A 17,156-nucleotide genomic window follows, 5' to 3' on the forward strand; every position below is an offset into this window, starting at 1 on the left:
CCCCAAAAGAAACAGTTTTTCTAAAAGTTGTCCTGAGCTGTTTATCTGTATGCTGTTAACACAAAAAAATTGCTGAGTAAGAGCATTATTATTAGTATCTAGGGCTGCATGATATCACATCGTGGTATACCTGCGGTTATATGGCGCATGCGCGATAATCAGCAGGGCTTTAGATAACTGCCAAATCATTGTCTGGACACCAGCTTTTCGGTACTATATGGACGTTTACTTACGCCCACAATTTGGAAAGTAGATTAGTAGTGCAGCTAATTAGGAATATTAGGAATCTGTATAAATTCAGCATATCCTTATGTTTAATAAACGTGTCGGACTTTACATTGCAAAAAGTACCGTCACACCGCCGACGTCTTTTTACCTCGTATATCCACAAGATCTCCTCTTTTAAAAGATATTGTGGCTGCTGTGCTGTTCCTTTCTTCGCCACCACTTCAGTGCTCTTCTTCTGTGATTTAATAAGCATAAGGATACAAGGAATTTATACAGATTACCAAGTTATGGGCATTACAGTACGCATATTAATGTTTTAGGTGTACTACTCATCAGTTTACCAAACTGTGGACGTAAGTAAATGTCTGTAAAGTAGCGAAAAGCTGGCGTCCGATAAATGTTTCACCTGTCATCTGGAGCCCTGTTAATTATTGCGCATGCACAATGCGTGATATCTGGACCTGATCACACCTCCTGCCTTTCAGATTGCATCCTTAGAGACCTGTGAGATGAATGCAGGCTGTGGGATGTTGTAGATAAAGGCGTTCCGTCCCCTGTCCTCTTACAGGGACCGTGCGTGAATCTTCCTCTGGCCTCCCTGTCTACGAGGGCCTGAAGTTCCGGGCCAGCAGGAACACCGACAGGATCTACATCTACAGCAAGGTGCCCGTGTTCATGCTGTGGCAGCACGAGACAGGACAGGGTTTATCTAACCTGTGACAGCAGGCTAACAGCTAATCAGCCAAGCGTGTTTAAGGCCACGCTGCCTTCTTCCTGCTGCAGGAAGGCTCTCCACTGAACTGCAACTTCATCCCCATGGACATCAAGCTGGACACCTGGGACGACCTACCCCAGCAGTTCAGTTGCTGGGAGAACCGATTGCAGGTTAGTACCGGGCCAGGAACGGAGATGGGAGCCCAGCGAGGGAGATGGGGGGTGTGGATGGGGGGGGGGGGGCTGAGCAAGGAGCCCAGGGACAAACAGAGAGGGGAGCCTGGGGAAAGACAGAGAGGGTTAGGGACACAGAGGGGAGACAGGAGGGCAGGGATAGAGTGGGGGGGGGGCAGGGACAGACACAGGGTTTCTCCTGTGAAATACTGTAGAGAACTTTCTGGTGGGGTGGAGCAGGGGCTGACGTGCTGACATTTTGACATTCGGGCGAGTTCCTCTAACGAGACGAGACCCGCCAACCCCCAGGTGCTGTGCTTCGTGCGGGGCTGGACCTCCCTGTCAGCCATGAAGCAGAGGGTGATCCGGAGGAGCGGTCGCCTGTTCCAGAGCCCCATGCTGCTCCTGGAGGAACTCACCAGTGACCAGCGGCGGCGCAGCATCACCAAACGGTGCGGGGGCTTCGGGGCTGCAGTGCACAGTGATCCCCGAGTCTCCCTCATGACATGGGCTTTGGGGCTTTGTCTGTCACATCCTTTGGAGACAATCTTGCGTTTCGTTTGGAGAATTTATGAAAACGGTGATTTATTCCCCGGCCGAGTCTCACAGACCAAAACGGGGAGCTTTAAGGATGCATGTTGAGCCACTGGCTTTAGTTTATGGATACGTGTGTCTGCTGACGTCAGGGGACCATTTAGATGATTAGGTCCTTAGCCAGAGGAAGCGCAGGGGAGATTATGGGCAGCTTGTAATTGGCTGAGGGGTACCCCCCCAATGCGGTGTCAGGCGGGGCTGAGCATTACAGCAGAGCTCCTCTGTTTAATTAAAAGGTGAGAATCCGGGGTGGGGGGAGCGTCGAGCCGAATCCACCCCCCCGGAGGGATCTCTCCAGGCTTCACGCCGGCCTCTTGTTCGTGTTTCTCCACAATCAATTTGCACATCCTCCCCCGGCCTCCCCAGGCCACTTTCATCTCGCGCTCTTGATCCCGATGCTGTGGCTCTTGGAAGGCTGGGCTTCTCTTTCATGCACAAACATGGCAGAGAGAAACTGCCCCAGTGTCGCCCCTTTGATCTGTGCATAGGTGGTTGCTGCTTTGTGTGTGTGTGTGTGTGTGTGTGTGTGTGTGTGTGTGTGTGTGTGTGTGTGTGGTGTGTGTTTTAAAAGCTTCCCTCTTTGGCTCAGGTTTCTCACCAAAGAGGATGTGGCCCACGCCTCACTCAGCAAGGCCCGTATCGAGAGCGGCACCATCCGACACGTCACCTCTGAGACCTCCACCAGGAGGACATCTGCCCAGCTGACCAGCATGTCTCCTGACAGGTAGCTGCAAGGTCGTGGAGCTGCACGGACAGTTTCCGTGCCGACGGCAGTACCAGGTGAGTGAGGTGGTCACCAAGTGGCTGTGGGGGGGTGACGCTATCGGCCATCTTGCTCCCCGCAGGGCCGACCCACAGGAGAGGGGGTTCCTGCAGGCGCTGGACAGCGCGGGCACCCCCCTGTGCCTGTCCTGCCAGGCGCCCTGCAGGCCCGGGGGCGCCTGGGACGGCCGCTTCTGCCAGCAGCGCTGCCGAGAGGACTTTCAGACACGGTCCAGCGGAGCGTACGTGCGCACGCGGGTCCTCGAGGCCGAGCACGGAGTGTGCCAGCACTGCGGCCTGAACGCACACCAGCTGTTCACGCGCGTGCGGGACGCACCACCTGCACACAGGAAGGAGATGCTGGAGGGCACCTGGCTGGCACAGCTGCCCCTCAAACTGGTGAGTTTGGCACATCTTAGACTGGCCATGGTGGGGGACGTTAGTGTGTTAGTGTAAGGTTTGTGGGTTTATACGTGTTGAGTGATAGTTTAGGCTATTGATGAATGGGAATGGGGCTGATATTACTCTTAAGGGGGGGGGGTTGACTGTGGGGTTTATATAACATACACATTTTTAATAGCAATAAAAATGCTGTGATCAGGGGTGATTTTAATGCCTTTGGGGGTCGAGCATGTCCTCCTCTGTTTTGGGGGCATGGGATGAAACCCCCAGGCACAGGTACTGCTAACTTGGTGCCTTGCCCTGAGAAACAGCCTTTGGGGAATCGATGGGTGCGCTGGGTCGGCTTTGAGAGGAGGATGAGGCTGGCGGGGGCGCGATGGGTGCCTATCGACCAGCAGGGTGGCCTGGCCCTCACTCCGCCCTCCTCTTCTCTTTGAGCCTCCCACGCTTCCCGGAGGACTGAGGCTAATTATGTCGGTGGAGAACCGTGAATCGATCTCCATGGCCTGGCTCCTCCCCTGGGCATCAGCCACCTAAGGCCGGCAGCTTTATCTCAAATACCAGCCATGGTTCCTTCGTCTCAGAAGTTCCCCACCCCTCCTCCACGTTTCTCGATAAGATCTGCGTTTGTAGTCGGATGGCTTCCTGGAGGAGTTTGGTTGCATCTCGCACTGACCCATTCGATGGGTCTTGTACTGCAGATCACATCTCAGCCCTTCATACCTTAATGCGGTGTGTCTGAAGCCTCTGCGGACTCTCACGGTACAGCGGCCCTTTGCAGTATGATGCCAGGCTGCCGTGGGGACATTCTGGACTGGTTGTCCGGGCCTGAATGCCCCGTGTTTTTGCCCTAGCTGAACGAGATCATCCGCAGCCCAACAGAGGGCCAGTTCTGGCAAGCTGACCACATCCGGCCTGTCTACCAAGGCGGGGGCCAGTGCTCCCTGGATAACCTGCAGACCCTTTGCACCGTCTGTCACAGAGAGGTGAGCTCACCCCCCCTTCAGTCCACCGCTATTTTACATTTTCATTTCAGAATGGAAAAATTGGGGCTGTGGCAATGGGCTGGATTAACCTCGCTGGAAGGTCACTTTAGACAATGAATGAATAATATTTGCTCTTCTGAACGGCATCATTGCAGCTGAATATGAACCACGGCTCTTGAATGTGTTATTTTTTCATACCGTTTAAACGGATGGAATCCTCAGCGAAGCCTCCATCTGTGTCTTTAAACAGAGAACGGCCCAGCAAGCCAAGGAGCGCAGCCAAATGAAGAGGGGCGTGGCTGCCGGCAAGCTGGCCTCTGACATCACCAAGTTCTTCATCAAAAAGTGAGCGGGGAAGGGCCCCCCCAGCACTGGCTGAGGGCTGCAGGGACCTTGCCATCCCAGCGCAGTCTCTGACTAACGACCGGGCCCCTCTCTCTCCCCGTTGGCCTCTTGGGGCCGATTGCTGCCTCCCCTCCAGAGGCACTGAGCAGGAGAAGACCCCCCCCCCCCCCCCCCGGCCATGCTCTGAGCAAGCACTGGTGATTTATGGTGACATTAATCAGGGGCAGGTGGTTCTGCTTCTATTTTAACTTTTTGCAAAGTTGGGTGGGGGGGGGGGGCAGACACTCATTTGCATTTTAACAGAAGGTGCCTGTTAGTGATGGTGTCCTGGGTGCTGCACTTTCTCCCACGACTCCTGTAAGTTGCTCAATAAAGCTTGTTAGATTTGGAAAGGGGCGTATGGTTTCATGCAGGAGAATGCTTCCGTATTCTCAGGGCATGTTCCCCTGATATTAGTGCCTCTGACCGCCGTCAGCATCCCCTGATATTAGTGCCTCTGACCGCTGTTAGCGTCTCCCCCGCATTAGCCTCCGCTCTGTGGCGCTTGCATCAGTCTGCTTCCTGGGCCGCTTGTGCCATGTGACAGCGGGCATCCTCAGGGGTACCAGTCATCCCAGTCTATTCTTGCACGTTTGCCGTTTGCTCAAGTCAGGGGGGAGAAAGTGCTGGAAGTTACTATGGAGACGGAGCGGAGTGATAAGCAGCACTTTGGAATATGCAGTACTTTCACAGCTCGCGTTCCGTTTATAGACTAGTTAGCAGCTCGCCGCTAAACTGCGAATGGATCTCATCTCACTTGCTGAATTTCCTTTGAAAATTAAACAGAAAATAGAGAAATGAAACTGAAAATAAACAGGCATGTCTGATTCATGAAGCGCAGGGTGAGAAACAAGGCGTTTATTTTTAGTTCCAAAGATTCAAGGCTTAACCTGAGCAGGTTAATCGTGACCGGCTGCTCGCGGTGACGTCAGCACTGGTGGGGATTGGCAGACGCTTGGTGGAGTACATCGGCCCTGCCTGGGAGGCATCAGTGTGCTGTCACTGCTCAGCCTTGCCCCCCCCCAATCAGCTGGCACCGTGATCATGATCAGGTTAGTGATGCTCTGTCACGGCATCGTTCACACCCAAGCCTGCAACCATGCACTGTACTTGATATGGGTAATGCTTTAAAATTTGCCCACATAAATGGTTTTATAGTGGTCTTTCTGTGCCAGCTCCTCTGTATCCTATTTAATCTCTGAGGAATGCTTCACAAAATTACAGTGAGGTGACTGGTGACTGATACGATCGACCTACACGATCGCTCGTGGTGGAGCTGTTAGATGTGTGTTCAGCCACTAGACGTTACGGCGATCGGCTGGATTCTGAAGGACGGACCCAGTCCGACGGAGCTGCCAGCCTACCCGATCCCGGCAGGGAGTTTCACTGAGCAGAAATGAGTCCACGAACAGATATTTTAAACATGCAATTCAGCACAATTTTTAAAATCTCAATCTTTATACTGCCTTCCTTACAGATTAACTTGCCATCTGTTAAAGTTTAAGGTGATACGAGAAATTTTTCTGATTACAGATCATTAGCAAAACACATTTCCTTAAAAATCCCCCCTCACTCCCTCGCCTCGGTGCCTCGCCTCTCGCGCTCGCTGTGTACCCTTAAATCTCCTTCCTCTCTGCATGTCTGCGAGTGCATCTGGAAGCACAAATTAGCGAGGCTTCTGGCAGAGCTCAGCTGCTGATCAAAACTGTCAGATATCTGCTGTGCTGGTTACGCTGCTTTGAGAAGACTATCTTATTTTTTTTGTCAGTTGTTTCCAGATGAGCATCATCGGTGGCTCTGAATGACAGCGTAAACGAGGGCTGAGATCCGCAGCCGCCACAAAGGGTCTGTCCATTGTTTGTGCTGTGCCCCCCGCCAACCCCCCCCGGCCCCATATCAGCACCTGAGGTTTATTCATTTAACCTCTGACAGCATCTTCCACTTGGTTTAACTCTCATCGTGTGTCAGTGGCAGGACATGTTCGCAGAGGGGGGATCATTTGTCATTTAAAACTTTATTAGTCTTTTTAACAGTAACCCACTAAGAGCCCAACATCTCAGACCATCAGCACGACCAGCTGCTGTCCAAACTTCCATTATTACACTCCAGCTCTTCTGAAAAGTCAGTGTTTACTTGTGCAGGTAGCTAACAGTTAATTTTACATCTTTAACCGTGAACCCGTGACATTTCCTCACAAAAAAAAATAATCCTACATCTTTATAATATGTATTCTGTATAATTGCACTTTTGACCAAGTATTCTTGGGTAAGATCTCATAACTCTCACGGTTAGCATGCATGCGCTGACATGCTACAGGAACAGCACGGACGACGTGGACACACCTAAGATCAGCCAGTAATTTAATGCAACAGTCAGGAATGGCACTTCTGCTATTGTTTTTTTTTCCCTTTGCTTTTTAACTTTGTTATATGTGAGGTGACAGAACTGGCTGTACAGCTACATCACCTGCAGCACAGTGATGCAGCCTTAGGCCAAGGTGGACAGTTCCTGCAACTGAATGTAAGAATATGGTCTGTAGTCACAACAAATGATTCCCTCCTTTATGTCAGTTACTTTCATTAAAAGCTAGGTTCTCTATGGATTGCTCACGATGACAAGTTGTTTGCAGCAAAACAATGTCTTGCAATGGCTGTGGCTGAATACTGAAGCTGTACTGGGTTCTTTTATTTAGAAGGTCCTTGTAGCCCACCAGGAGATCCTGAACAGTCTGATTCAGCCAGTGTTGTCCCTTACTGCCTAGTTGGGAGGTCTCAAGAATCACACCAGTTGCCTAGCTACCATGTGCTATCAGTGAAGCATAAACCAATCAAAACCTTCCCCTGTTCACTATTTAATGCTTGATTGGCCCATGTTCGTGAAAGTACACGTCAGCTATGGCCCGCATGCCGCCATGTGTGATGGCCCTCAGAAGAAGGAGGTGTCTGAGGAGAAAGCTCCAGCCAGTCGGAAGTCATCCCTCATGAGCACGCAGAACAGGCGCTGGGGCAGCTCTTTGGAGTAGGGTGCGGGGCGCGGCACGCATGTCCGGAGCAGGATCTCCTTTCCTGCCGGTGGCGGGAAATCAGGTACGCTGCTCCCCCCGGGCCTGCCGTCCTCAGGCCGGCCTACCCTCCCGAGGTCGTCATCCATAGGAGCTGAGAGAGCCGCCTGCAGGAGAGGAGTCAACACAGTGTAGTCAGTCACAAAGCAGTCCCTTCAAATCCTGCATGGCCAACACAGCACTGTGCACAGGGTGAAAGGTGATGTAAACTGGTGTGAAAACAACTGAAATATCACAAAGTAGCTTCGACATGAAAGCGTCAACTGGAAAATGGCTGTAAATTAACTGGATCTATTTTTAATAAATTATGGATTAGCAAGTTTGTCACAAATTAGTAAGTCTTTGCACATCAACAGATTCCTTCATTGGGAATGCTGGAAAAGGAGTGGAAATTCACATGTTTTATGGGGATTTACAGGATTGCATGTCATTTGAAGAGACATTTTGTGCAGAAAGACTGCAAGATGTGCATCCAATTAAAACTAAAACCCCTAATTCTTTGAAAGGTCCCCGAACAAAGTAGCTGTGAACTGCTTAAAGGAGCTAGAAATTTACAAAAGATCATATACCAACCTCAGTCTCCACCAATGAACTCTTATTTGTGAGGGCGTGATGAATGAAAGCATGCAAACACACAACAGAGATAGATCAGCACCCAGAGGGATGACAAGCACAAAACAGAGGGTTCAAAGCATAGCAGTACAGCTAGCTCACATGCCGAGAGGGGAGAGCCATAACTCCCTGAGGTGCCTGGTGGCAGGGTTACCTCATCAGCAGAGTCAGCCAGCTTGAGAGGTGTGGTATTTGGCAGCAGTGTTTGGACAGAGACAATCAAAAGACACGTCAGCAGCCACCGGGACACTTCAACGGACGATTTCAGTCAGGCAGCAGAAAGATATAGGCATGCACACTCTTACGCCAAAAGCTCAGCGAACACAAGGGGGCGCATCACCAACATGGTGACTACAGGTTACCGAGTGCGAATGCTTAAATAGGTTAATGTTGCTGCTGCTTCACAAAGTATCTGCTTTGAGTTGCTGATTTGCATATCCTGGGGATAATTATAGGCATTATATTTAGGCCACGACAACATGCAGGCTGTCCTTTAATACTGAAAAACAGCCTGGGGGGACATTTCAGTGACACGGGTGGACTGGGGACGGCGGGGCACCCCAGGGCAACGTGACCTGTGACCTACACTCAAGGCATTGTCACGGCACTATGGGGGAATCCCTGCACCGTCCTGCACACCCCGGCCCCGGCAGCTTAGCCTTACCTTCTGGGCGTTGGTGAACAGCTGGTGGATGATAGTGCCTGCGGGGCCCCTCCCAGCACCCACCACTGACACCTCGGGCTCCTCCAGCAGCGCACTGGCAAACCTGAGGGGGTGGGGAGCATCAGGGGTGATGCACCCTCTGCAGGTGACGTAACCAGCCAATAACCTGCTTTCTCTCAGGACACTCCCACTCGTGGTACCTACCCTGATGCCTCAATCACAGACAGCTTCCGGAATTACATCATCTAAATGCTTTGCTTTTCAAGTGCAAGTTGTGTTTTTTAACATTAATCATTAAATATTAAATATACATTAAATACAAAAGGAGTTTTGCAATCGGGCAGGTGGTTGTTAAGTGGTATGGCACAAAGAATCACTGCTGTGAGGAACTATAGCTGCTCTCCATTTACCAATGTATCCCAAGTGCACCATGGGGCCTCCTACCTCTTCAGTTCCTCCATGTCACCAACATTTTCGCCTGCGTCGATTCCAAACTTGGCCTTCAGGGAGCGGGCGCGGGCAATAACCGTCTCTACCTCCACCACTTGGTTTATGATATCCTGGCAGGGTGACAGGCGTGTGGGGCACCCTTTCAGAGCTCTGCTGCCTCCACCACCACCCCCAAGGACCACACCTGTCTTCTTACCTCCATCTTCTTGTAGTCGGGGGACGGGTGACGCAGCAGTTTGCTGGCGTTGACCAGGAGCTGCTGGGTGGCCCTGCGCACGGATGGGATGTCCTCAGCTGCTTCTGTGGGAGGGATCCCGGGGAGAGGCCTGTCACAGTGCAGCCAATGACATGCCGGGCAGGCGGGGGGGCAGAGCTTAGCTCAGCCAGGTGGAGGTAAAGAGGTCAGAGCCTCGGTCAGACCCAGCACTCACCCTCCTCTTTGAGCTTCAGGATGGCAGCGTGGAGCGCGCAGGGCAGAAGGTGCCGACTCAGGTCGGCTGGGTTCTGCACCGCCAGGTAATGCAGCACCTGCATGGAGGCCAGGAGACATGCTGGCTGAAGTCACACTCCAGCCATGAAGACCTTCTCACCACCGCTGGCTCTGCTGGCAGGCCTGGAGCCCATTATTAAAACCCCCGAGCGGCTGCTTCACAGCACGCCGGCCAAACCGGATCCGGAGGGTTGGCCCTTCGGGGCGGACAGCCGTGGCAGCCAGAAGGGCTTCTGGCAGAGGTACGCTCATACAATACCTTCACGGCGCATAAACACTGCAGACCATCATCCTGGAGATGATCAGGAGCGCTGGAAGATCGCAGGATGTGAAAAAATGAAATAAAAAATTCTGCAGAATGATTCATAATGGATGTGGCACCTGTTTGCCCTGCATGTGGTTGGGCGGCAAGATGAAGGACTGCGAGCGGCGACCTTCATGGCGCACGAGGGCCGCTTCGGAGGATGCAGAGCTGTAGCGGGACCTGCCGCGCACTCCCTCACACTCTGACCTACTTTCACGCCTACTCGCGATTGGCCGGATGCAGGAGCGTGCTCGCGAGCCCCCGGCACTGCGCCAGTACGGGGCTCTCCTCCAGCGGCTGGCAGATGTGACATTGAACGGGGTCTGCAGTGCGAGGGGGCACTGCTGGGCACGGGGGCCCAGGCATCATCTTCCCAGTGGCCTGTACTGCGGCTAAAGTCCCCATACAAGCAAATTAACTTTATTTAGCTAATTAATCACAAAAAATGCCCAACTCCCCCCCCCCCCCTTGCACTGCTTGGCAGATTCTCAGCTCAAACACACACCCAAGAAATGCTGGTCCAGCTGGCTTGGCACAAGCTGCTTCACGTCAGACGGACAGGTGTGAGCGAGTTGCCACGCTTCCTCCCCCCCCTCAGCCAATGAGAACCCAGATCCCGGGGTCACACCTTCTCCGCCTCCTTCGTGTCGTCGAACAGTCGTCGCTGTCGCCGCACCGGGATGGGCTTGGCCGTCTCCCAGGCCTCCACCCACATATTCCCCGGGATCTTCATGCGGGCGCTCAGGTCACCACGGACGACCGCTTCTCCGTGCTCGTCCAGCACCTCCTCCTCCACATAGTCTCGCGGCGAGTACCAGCGCACAAAGTCCTCCAGGATGCAGCCGGGGTTCGCTGCCTGGTGGGGATGCATGAATGCTGTGTTAGGGCCCCTCCCCTCCAGGCATGGGGGGGGGAGCAGATAACAGTGTAGGGGAAATTTTTTTTTAAAAAAGAATATGCTGGAAAGGGCCAGAACGGGGCATGGCAGACAGTCAGCTGATAATGAAGCCACTTGAGCTTCCTGCAGATCTCAGTTACTCCTAAAGCGTGACCTTTAGCCGGCCACGACAATTACAGCTGCACCTTCAGAGTCGATAATTAGCACAGCGAAGGCGGCCAGATAACGATCTCGGGGAACAAGAGCGCCGGGCCCTGGCCCCCCCCACCACTAAAAAAAAAGTGGAAGGCGATGAGGCTTCAGGCCGGTACTGCAGGATGGAGGCACCGTCACGCTTTGTCGGAGACTGAGACGCAGACATCCAGAGGCTGGGCTGCGGGGGCAGAGGGGCCCCCGTACGGTTAATCACTGCTGGGGCCTTGGCACACCATCAGGCCCTCATAATTACAGACCTCACTAAGCACCACTACAGACGGCACGTCAGCTAAATTTAGAGAGTGCCTACAGTCCCGGGGGAGTGTTTGCCGCACAGCTGTGTACGCATGCAGGAATGCTCCGGCCCCCACGCTAACGCTAACGCTAACGGCGCTGATGCCGTCAGAGGAGCGCGGGGCACCAACAGCCGCAGGATGCTGGGTCATCCCAGCCAGCGAATAACAGCCCTGCCCCCCGTCTGATGGACGCCCCCACAGGGTAAGAGAGGCCCACACTATTATATTATAGACTGATTTAGGTTGTTGGGTAAAGCAAAGAGGTGATACTCCGTACATGGATAGAAGGTAGTAAGCTCACTGAATATCCCTCGTTCATGGTCTTCGTTAAGCCCCAAAGCCAGCAGTCTTATATTTAACTGCCACTGGAAGGTTCTGGAAGGGCAAAGCACTCACACTGAGCCGCAGGACAGCAGCCTCACCTTGAAAGACTCCATGTCGGACAGCAGGCATGCACTCTGCATGCGCGCGCGCAGATGGGCGCCCTCTGCTGACGTGCCTAACTTAGCCAGCACCTCCGACTGCTCCTCCAGCAGGTCCTCCGTCATGGGCGCTGGTTCCTAGGGGTGGGGATGGGGGGGGGAGCTGGTGTTACTCTGTGTGTGTGTGTGGGGGGGGGGGTCTATTGCCCGGGCGGTGCTCCCAAGCACTCCTTCTGTAATGAAGGGTGTTTTCGGGATCCTGAAGGGTGACCGAGGCTGACAGACCATAAAGGTTCATTACCAGAGACCCCAAAGGCGGCAGAACCCCCATAATCCCTCAGCCATCTGCGGGGCGTTGGTGCCAGCGGCCTGGGCGCTCCCTCTAATGAGAGGCAGACTGGGCGAGCGCAGGGCGGCGTGGCACAGCACAGGCTGGACTGTAGAGCAGCCCGGCACCAGGCCGCAGCGTAATCGCCGGGCCCATTCTGACACAGAGCCGCGCCAGAGCGCAACGCCCTTAAAGACGGGATCCACAGCCCCATCTTGCTCACACGTCACACCAGGGTGCTTCAGAGAATTGGAAAAAGACACTTAGGGATCTGGAGGACCAGACCGAGGCTGGGGGGGTGGGAGCTTGGGGGAGCGCAGCCGGTTGAGGGACACCCCCCCAGCTCACATCTTCCCTCTGGACCCTTACTGTGATTGTGTGGGGGGGGCATTCAGCCACATGGGGGCCAGGGCAAGCAGACGCACCTGCGTGATGGGGATGTAGAGTGGCTCCTGTGACCTCAGCAGGCTCATCTCGCCGTGGGGGTGCAGCCGCCCCTCTGGCTTGGTGCCGCCCCCCCTCTCCCCATCAGGCCCCGCCTCCTTCAGCTCCTCTGTGTCGCTCAGGCACTCGAAGAACTCATCCTCGCTGTCGCTCCAGGAGTCCCAGGACTTGCCTTGCGAGAGCCCCACCCCCTCAGTGCCCTGCTGGCCCTCGTCACACCTGGACGTCTTCCTCTCCCTGGCCGCTTCCGTGCTGCTGGCCTTCCTTCCATCATCCCTTGCTCTCTTCCTCTCGATACAGCAGTTCAGCATCTGGGGACACGACACTGGCCTCAGCACCTTGGGGACACGTGGATCGTCACCCCCCCCCCCCTCCAAATCAGCATCCCGTTATGCATAATCCCACAGCACTCAGGTCATTCAAGCTCTCAGAATCACTTTAGGAAACTATAAATAGCAGCACAGCTATAAATACTGTACATTTAGGCCTGTGTCCCTGTTGGCTCCGCCCACACAGACACTGGCCCGAGGGCCTGAGGTATCCTCACCTGGAGTTTCTGGTGCAAGAGGCAGCACCGGAGGTCTGGGACGCCACTCGCCAACCTGCAAGAGGAGGAGGGGCACGTCTGGTGTGAGCAGGAGGGGGCGGAGTGCAGGGCTGCTTCCTTAATCACACCTTAGAGAGATTGAGGGGGGGGGGGCTTGGCTTTTCTCACACTGAAGGCCACTTTGTCAAATCATCATCTGAATCTCAGCCAGCTGAGCCTTCCCCCTTGTTGGAGGGAGTCACACGGATCACATACCACATTTCAGCCAGTGCTGGAGAGCCAGTCCCCCCACCCGCCCCGCCCCCCCCCCCCCCCGCCATGCCACCACCCACCCGTGCACCATGTGGCTATTCTCCCAGCGGTAGCGCATCTCCAACACGAACTCCTGCCAGAGGTGGGCCATCCCGCGCACACCACCATGGTAGAAGTTCACCATGCAGAGGCAGAGGGCTAGCCGGAACGTCAGGCTGTCTGCGGGGGCCGACTTCAGCTGGCTAAACAGGTTCTGCAAGGGGGGGGGGGGGCAGGGACAGAACACAAGTTGGGTGTCGCTCGATCAGGCCTGCGGGTACTTCGAAGCCAACAAGCTAACCCAACCAGCACACTGCCAGCCAGCAGCAGGGACCCCACAGCGTGTAATCGCTGTGTTTAGTGTCGCCGATATGATGGCTGAGCTACACCCGGCGTCCCTGGCCAGCCCACCATGCCCTCATCCATGCCCTCATCCATGCCCTCATCCATGCCCTCATCCATGCCCTCATCCATGCCCTCATCCATGCCCTCATCCATGCCCTCATCCATGCCCTCATCCATGCCCTCATCCATGCCCAGTCACCGCGGTGAAATCCACTAGTTGCAGGTGCCAACGTACATAGTCCTCCGAGTCCTTGTCCACTCCGCCGTTGGGAGTCAGCGGTGCGGCACGGCCAGCCCCCCCCTCCGCAGCATCGGGAAAGAGGTACTGCAAATACACACACACATACACACCATCCTCAGCCATCAGGATCATTTCAAGTATCAGGGCACTCCCCCCCCCCCCCCCCCCCCCCCCCACAACACATACAGACACGCCCTGACCTCTCACCTGCAGCACAGAGTTGAGCACGTCGTTATTGAGCGGCGATTCCTCAGGCCGCCGGTGTCGGCGAATGCGCTTGCGGGCGCTGTGCACCATGTTGGACACAGAGAGCTTGGGGATGGGCACGGCACTGGGCTCTGTCAGCTTGGACAGCGCCTGGCTGATGTCAGCATTTTCTGCAGGGTGTCCACAAGACAGGACACTCAGGTAGTGATGGAAGGGGATGGTGGTCACACCATAAAGGGGCCAATACTGCTCCCTGTGGCTGTCCTGAGAACTGCAACATTACCTGTGACCCCCCTCAGCCATCAGAGTTCCAACCACCTATCAACACTCTGGGCCTCTATTCATGGAATCATCTCTATTCATGCCAATTACCTGCCATGTATAATTATTTCCACTTCCTGTAGGTAAATACACACCACGTCACACCCTTTCCCACTTCCTGTAGGTAAATGCACACCACGTCACACCCTTTCCCACTTCCTGTAGGTAAATACACACCACGTCACACCCTTTCCCACTTCCTGTAGGTAAATACACACCACGTCACACCCTTTCCCACTTCCTGTAGGTAAATACACACCACGTCACACCCTTTCCCACTTCCTCTAGGTAAATACACACTACGTCATACCTTTGCCCTCTTCTTCCACAGCGTTCCTCCCCAGGATCTCCTCGGTGGACTCCTTCCGACAGCACACCCTGAAGAACTCCGTCAGGAAGTCGCCTGTGAAGGACCGGGGTCTGTCAGCACACCCAAGCCAGCAGAGAGCTGATGCCATGTGTGTCTCATACCATCCCGTAAACTGAAACACCCACAGACCCACAGATAGTAAATTCAGCTGGAGGGCTGAAGGTAACAGCAAGACCCAGACCCCTGACCTGCACCTGAACTCTTACATCACTCATTATGGAGCCAGATGAACTGTATGCATTATAAATACTTACCCAGAAGACACTGGGGGTTGTCTGCCTTTCTAACCCGTACTGACCAATGAGGAGCCTGAAGAGGATCCAAGTCTCTGGGGATACAAACAGATTTCAGATACAGACATACAAACATAACATGTGACTGTAAGGATGGATGGGAAAGAAGACGTTATTCTAGATGTTAGTACACCAGAAAGCACGATTTATATAATTCAAAGCAGATGGTTTGAAGAAAGATACCAAGGCACTTGGTCTCCTGCAGGCCATCTGCTGGTGGCCGTACATAGCAGGAGCTGCCTGAGCCGCTGTTGATGGGTTTTACGCTGATTTACAGTGGGTTTTACGCTGATTTACAGTGGGTTTTACGCTGATTTTCACAGGTGGTGAATATTCATAGCTGGAATCCGCATGGGGGGGTGGGTCGCTAACGCTCATACTCACGAATAGACATCATTGTCCACGACGATGCCCTCCGTCAGGTGGGGCCAAGTGGTGGCAAGGTGCAGCTCACTAACAATGAAGAGAGAGACCATGTTCTCAGCACAGGGCAGAGACACCCAGAAAAGACCAAGCCTGCATAAGCACAGCTACCCACAATCCTACACATCTACCTGAACTTGAATGTCGCCACGACAATGGCTGGCCTACCTGATAGGGTCCTCACACGCTCCAAATGGCAGCTTGCCAAACTCCACCCCCCCAACCTCTCCACCCAGAAGGGCATCAAAATCTGCAGGTAACAGGAATGACACCATTTCATCTTTGAATACTGTATATGCTCATAATTTTTATTCTGATCAGGATGTGACACACAGAGCTAACTGGCCTCAACACTGGAAGATGAGCCACAACAAAGCTAACTGTGTAAAGTCCGTCCAAGAGAAATAACAGATGATTATAATTGATCAGCACATCGTGCTTTAATGTGCTTGAGAGAGAGCGAAAGTGTGAGTGTAGTAATGAAAGCCCCCCTTTTAAGTGCCGGCAGTAATGACTTCAAAGCAGCAGAAAGCAAATCTGTGACAACGAACAAAACCGGCACTGCTGGGTCAACCCATTTCTGCTAATTTCCTGCTCAATTAAGTGGGGCAGAAAGGGGGTAATTACGTGTTCTGCTGCCCCCCTTGACACAGGTGTTACACAACAGCACCCCTGCTGCGTGTGACCCTCCCTGCGGCAGCCAGCCCCCCTCCCCCCTTTTCTGAGAGTGACGCCTGACAACCCCACGAGTCAGAGTAGCAGAGTGTTGGTGGGATGAACAGCGCCCCCTGGGGGGGACCATGGGACATACCAGGAGGCTGCTGGGGCCAGGAGTACTGCTGCCAGTCCTGGAGGACGTAGGTGAAGCGGATAGCGATGTTGACGGGGGGCTGCGGGGTTAGAGGGCAGCCCTGGTAACAGCAGGAGGGAAAGAGCGCATCTCAGGTTTGGTGTGAATGTGAACCAATAAACCCCACTGCTGGGATGGAAGACCTCAGGCGAGGAACAAGAGGGCCCGCCACTCACTATCTTGGACTTGAAGATGTCCAGCAGGCCTGACAGGTGGCGATACTGTCCTGGCACTTTGCGCAGGTGAACCATCTCAAAGTCAGTGCGCACGCCCGGCCCCTGGCACTCGCCGGCATACATGCGGCGCCACTTCTGCTGGATCTGGACAAACACGGGCACCTGGCTGGCAGGCGCGGGCAGGGAGGGGCAAGAGCTTTACTCATACGCACCACTCAGTATTAAGCAGGCACCATACACGCACAGCCATCAAACTGTCCTTCAGTAATAGTTCAATAAATAGCTGAAGAGTTCCACCTAGTGGACATGCGACAGTATAACCAAGCAACAAAAAAACAGGGTGAATAAGCTGCTTACAGCCCCAGTTTGTGTGCTGAGGCTTAGGACCCACATTTTGCTGTGGTCATTAAGTCACAACCCAAAAAAGTTGTTCATGCACAGACAGCACTAAGGACACATTACACACCCAGAAAACACTGTACTAAAGCAGCATGTCTTCATACAATAATGTTCTTCCTTATTATCCGTGCTGAATACAGTAATTTCACCTGGCCATTTAATCATCCATCCATCCATTCTCCGATACCACTTGTACCATTCAGGGTCACAGGGGGTCCGGGGCCTATTCCGGAGGGTATGGGCGCAAGGCAGAGAACAACCCAGGTAGAGCTGGGCGAAATGGCC

The 17,156-nt window shown here is 53.8% G+C and overlaps 2 protein-coding genes across 9 annotated transcripts in view; one reads left to right on the forward strand and one right to left on the reverse strand.

The window, feature by feature from the left end:
- zranb3 (zinc finger, RAN-binding domain containing 3) overlaps positions 1–4,597 on the forward strand; it is a 34,071-nt gene extending 29,474 nt beyond the window's left edge. For 5 of the 6 annotated variants that reach the window (XM_023821621.2, XM_023821620.2, XM_023821619.2 and 2 more), the window contains exons 15-21: positions 797–891; positions 1,012–1,113; positions 1,426–1,568; positions 2,300–2,434; positions 2,556–2,871; positions 3,729–3,860; positions 4,111–4,597. In XM_023821621.2, the coding sequence (XP_023677389.2) occupies positions 797–891; positions 1,012–1,113; positions 1,426–1,568; positions 2,300–2,434; positions 2,556–2,871; positions 3,729–3,860; positions 4,111–4,209 (1,022 nt within the window). In that variant the 3' untranslated portion in view covers positions 4,210–4,597. Of the gene's footprint in view, positions 1–796; positions 892–1,011; positions 1,114–1,425; positions 1,598–2,299; positions 2,435–2,555; positions 2,872–3,728; positions 3,861–4,110 lie in introns of those variants that run through there. The other variant, XM_023821622.2, reaches the window with a different exon arrangement.
- Positions 4,598–6,239: 1,642 nt separating this feature from the next.
- The window catches only part of rab3gap1 (RAB3 GTPase activating protein subunit 1), a 14,212-nt gene continuing 3,295 nt past the window's right edge, over positions 6,240–17,156 (reverse strand). Inside the window, exons 7-26 of one of the 3 annotated variants that reach the window (XM_023821623.2) lie at positions 16,473–16,638; positions 16,258–16,357; positions 15,615–15,696; positions 15,408–15,476; positions 14,985–15,058; positions 14,671–14,763; positions 14,040–14,209; positions 13,827–13,916; positions 13,288–13,460; positions 12,956–13,010; positions 12,390–12,719; positions 11,637–11,774; positions 10,454–10,681; positions 9,463–9,559; positions 9,228–9,331; positions 9,026–9,141; positions 8,582–8,684; positions 8,072–8,092; positions 7,879–7,899; positions 6,240–7,412 (exon numbers count right to left, since the gene is read on the reverse strand). In XM_023821623.2, coding sequence (XP_023677391.1) covers positions 7,170–7,412; positions 7,879–7,899; positions 8,072–8,092; positions 8,582–8,684; positions 9,026–9,141; positions 9,228–9,331; positions 9,463–9,559; positions 10,454–10,681; positions 11,637–11,774; positions 12,390–12,719; positions 12,956–13,010; positions 13,288–13,460; positions 13,827–13,916; positions 14,040–14,209; positions 14,671–14,763; positions 14,985–15,058; positions 15,408–15,476; positions 15,615–15,696; positions 16,258–16,357; positions 16,473–16,638 — 2,473 coding nt within the window. In that variant the 3' untranslated portion in view covers positions 6,240–7,169. The remainder of the gene's footprint in view (positions 7,413–7,878; positions 7,900–8,071; positions 8,093–8,581; positions 8,685–9,025; positions 9,142–9,227; positions 9,332–9,462; positions 9,560–10,453; positions 10,682–11,636; positions 11,775–12,389; positions 12,720–12,955; positions 13,011–13,287; positions 13,461–13,826; positions 13,917–14,039; positions 14,210–14,670; positions 14,764–14,984; positions 15,059–15,407; positions 15,477–15,614; positions 15,697–16,257; positions 16,358–16,472; positions 16,639–17,156) is intronic. The other 2 variants (XM_023821624.2, XM_023821625.2) reach the window with 2 other exon arrangements.

Source organism: Paramormyrops kingsleyae, chromosome 16, assembly GCF_048594095.1.
Source record: "Paramormyrops kingsleyae isolate MSU_618 chromosome 16, PKINGS_0.4, whole genome shotgun sequence".
In the NCBI taxonomy this organism is placed as follows: Eukaryota; Metazoa; Chordata; class Actinopteri; order Osteoglossiformes; family Mormyridae; genus Paramormyrops; species Paramormyrops kingsleyae.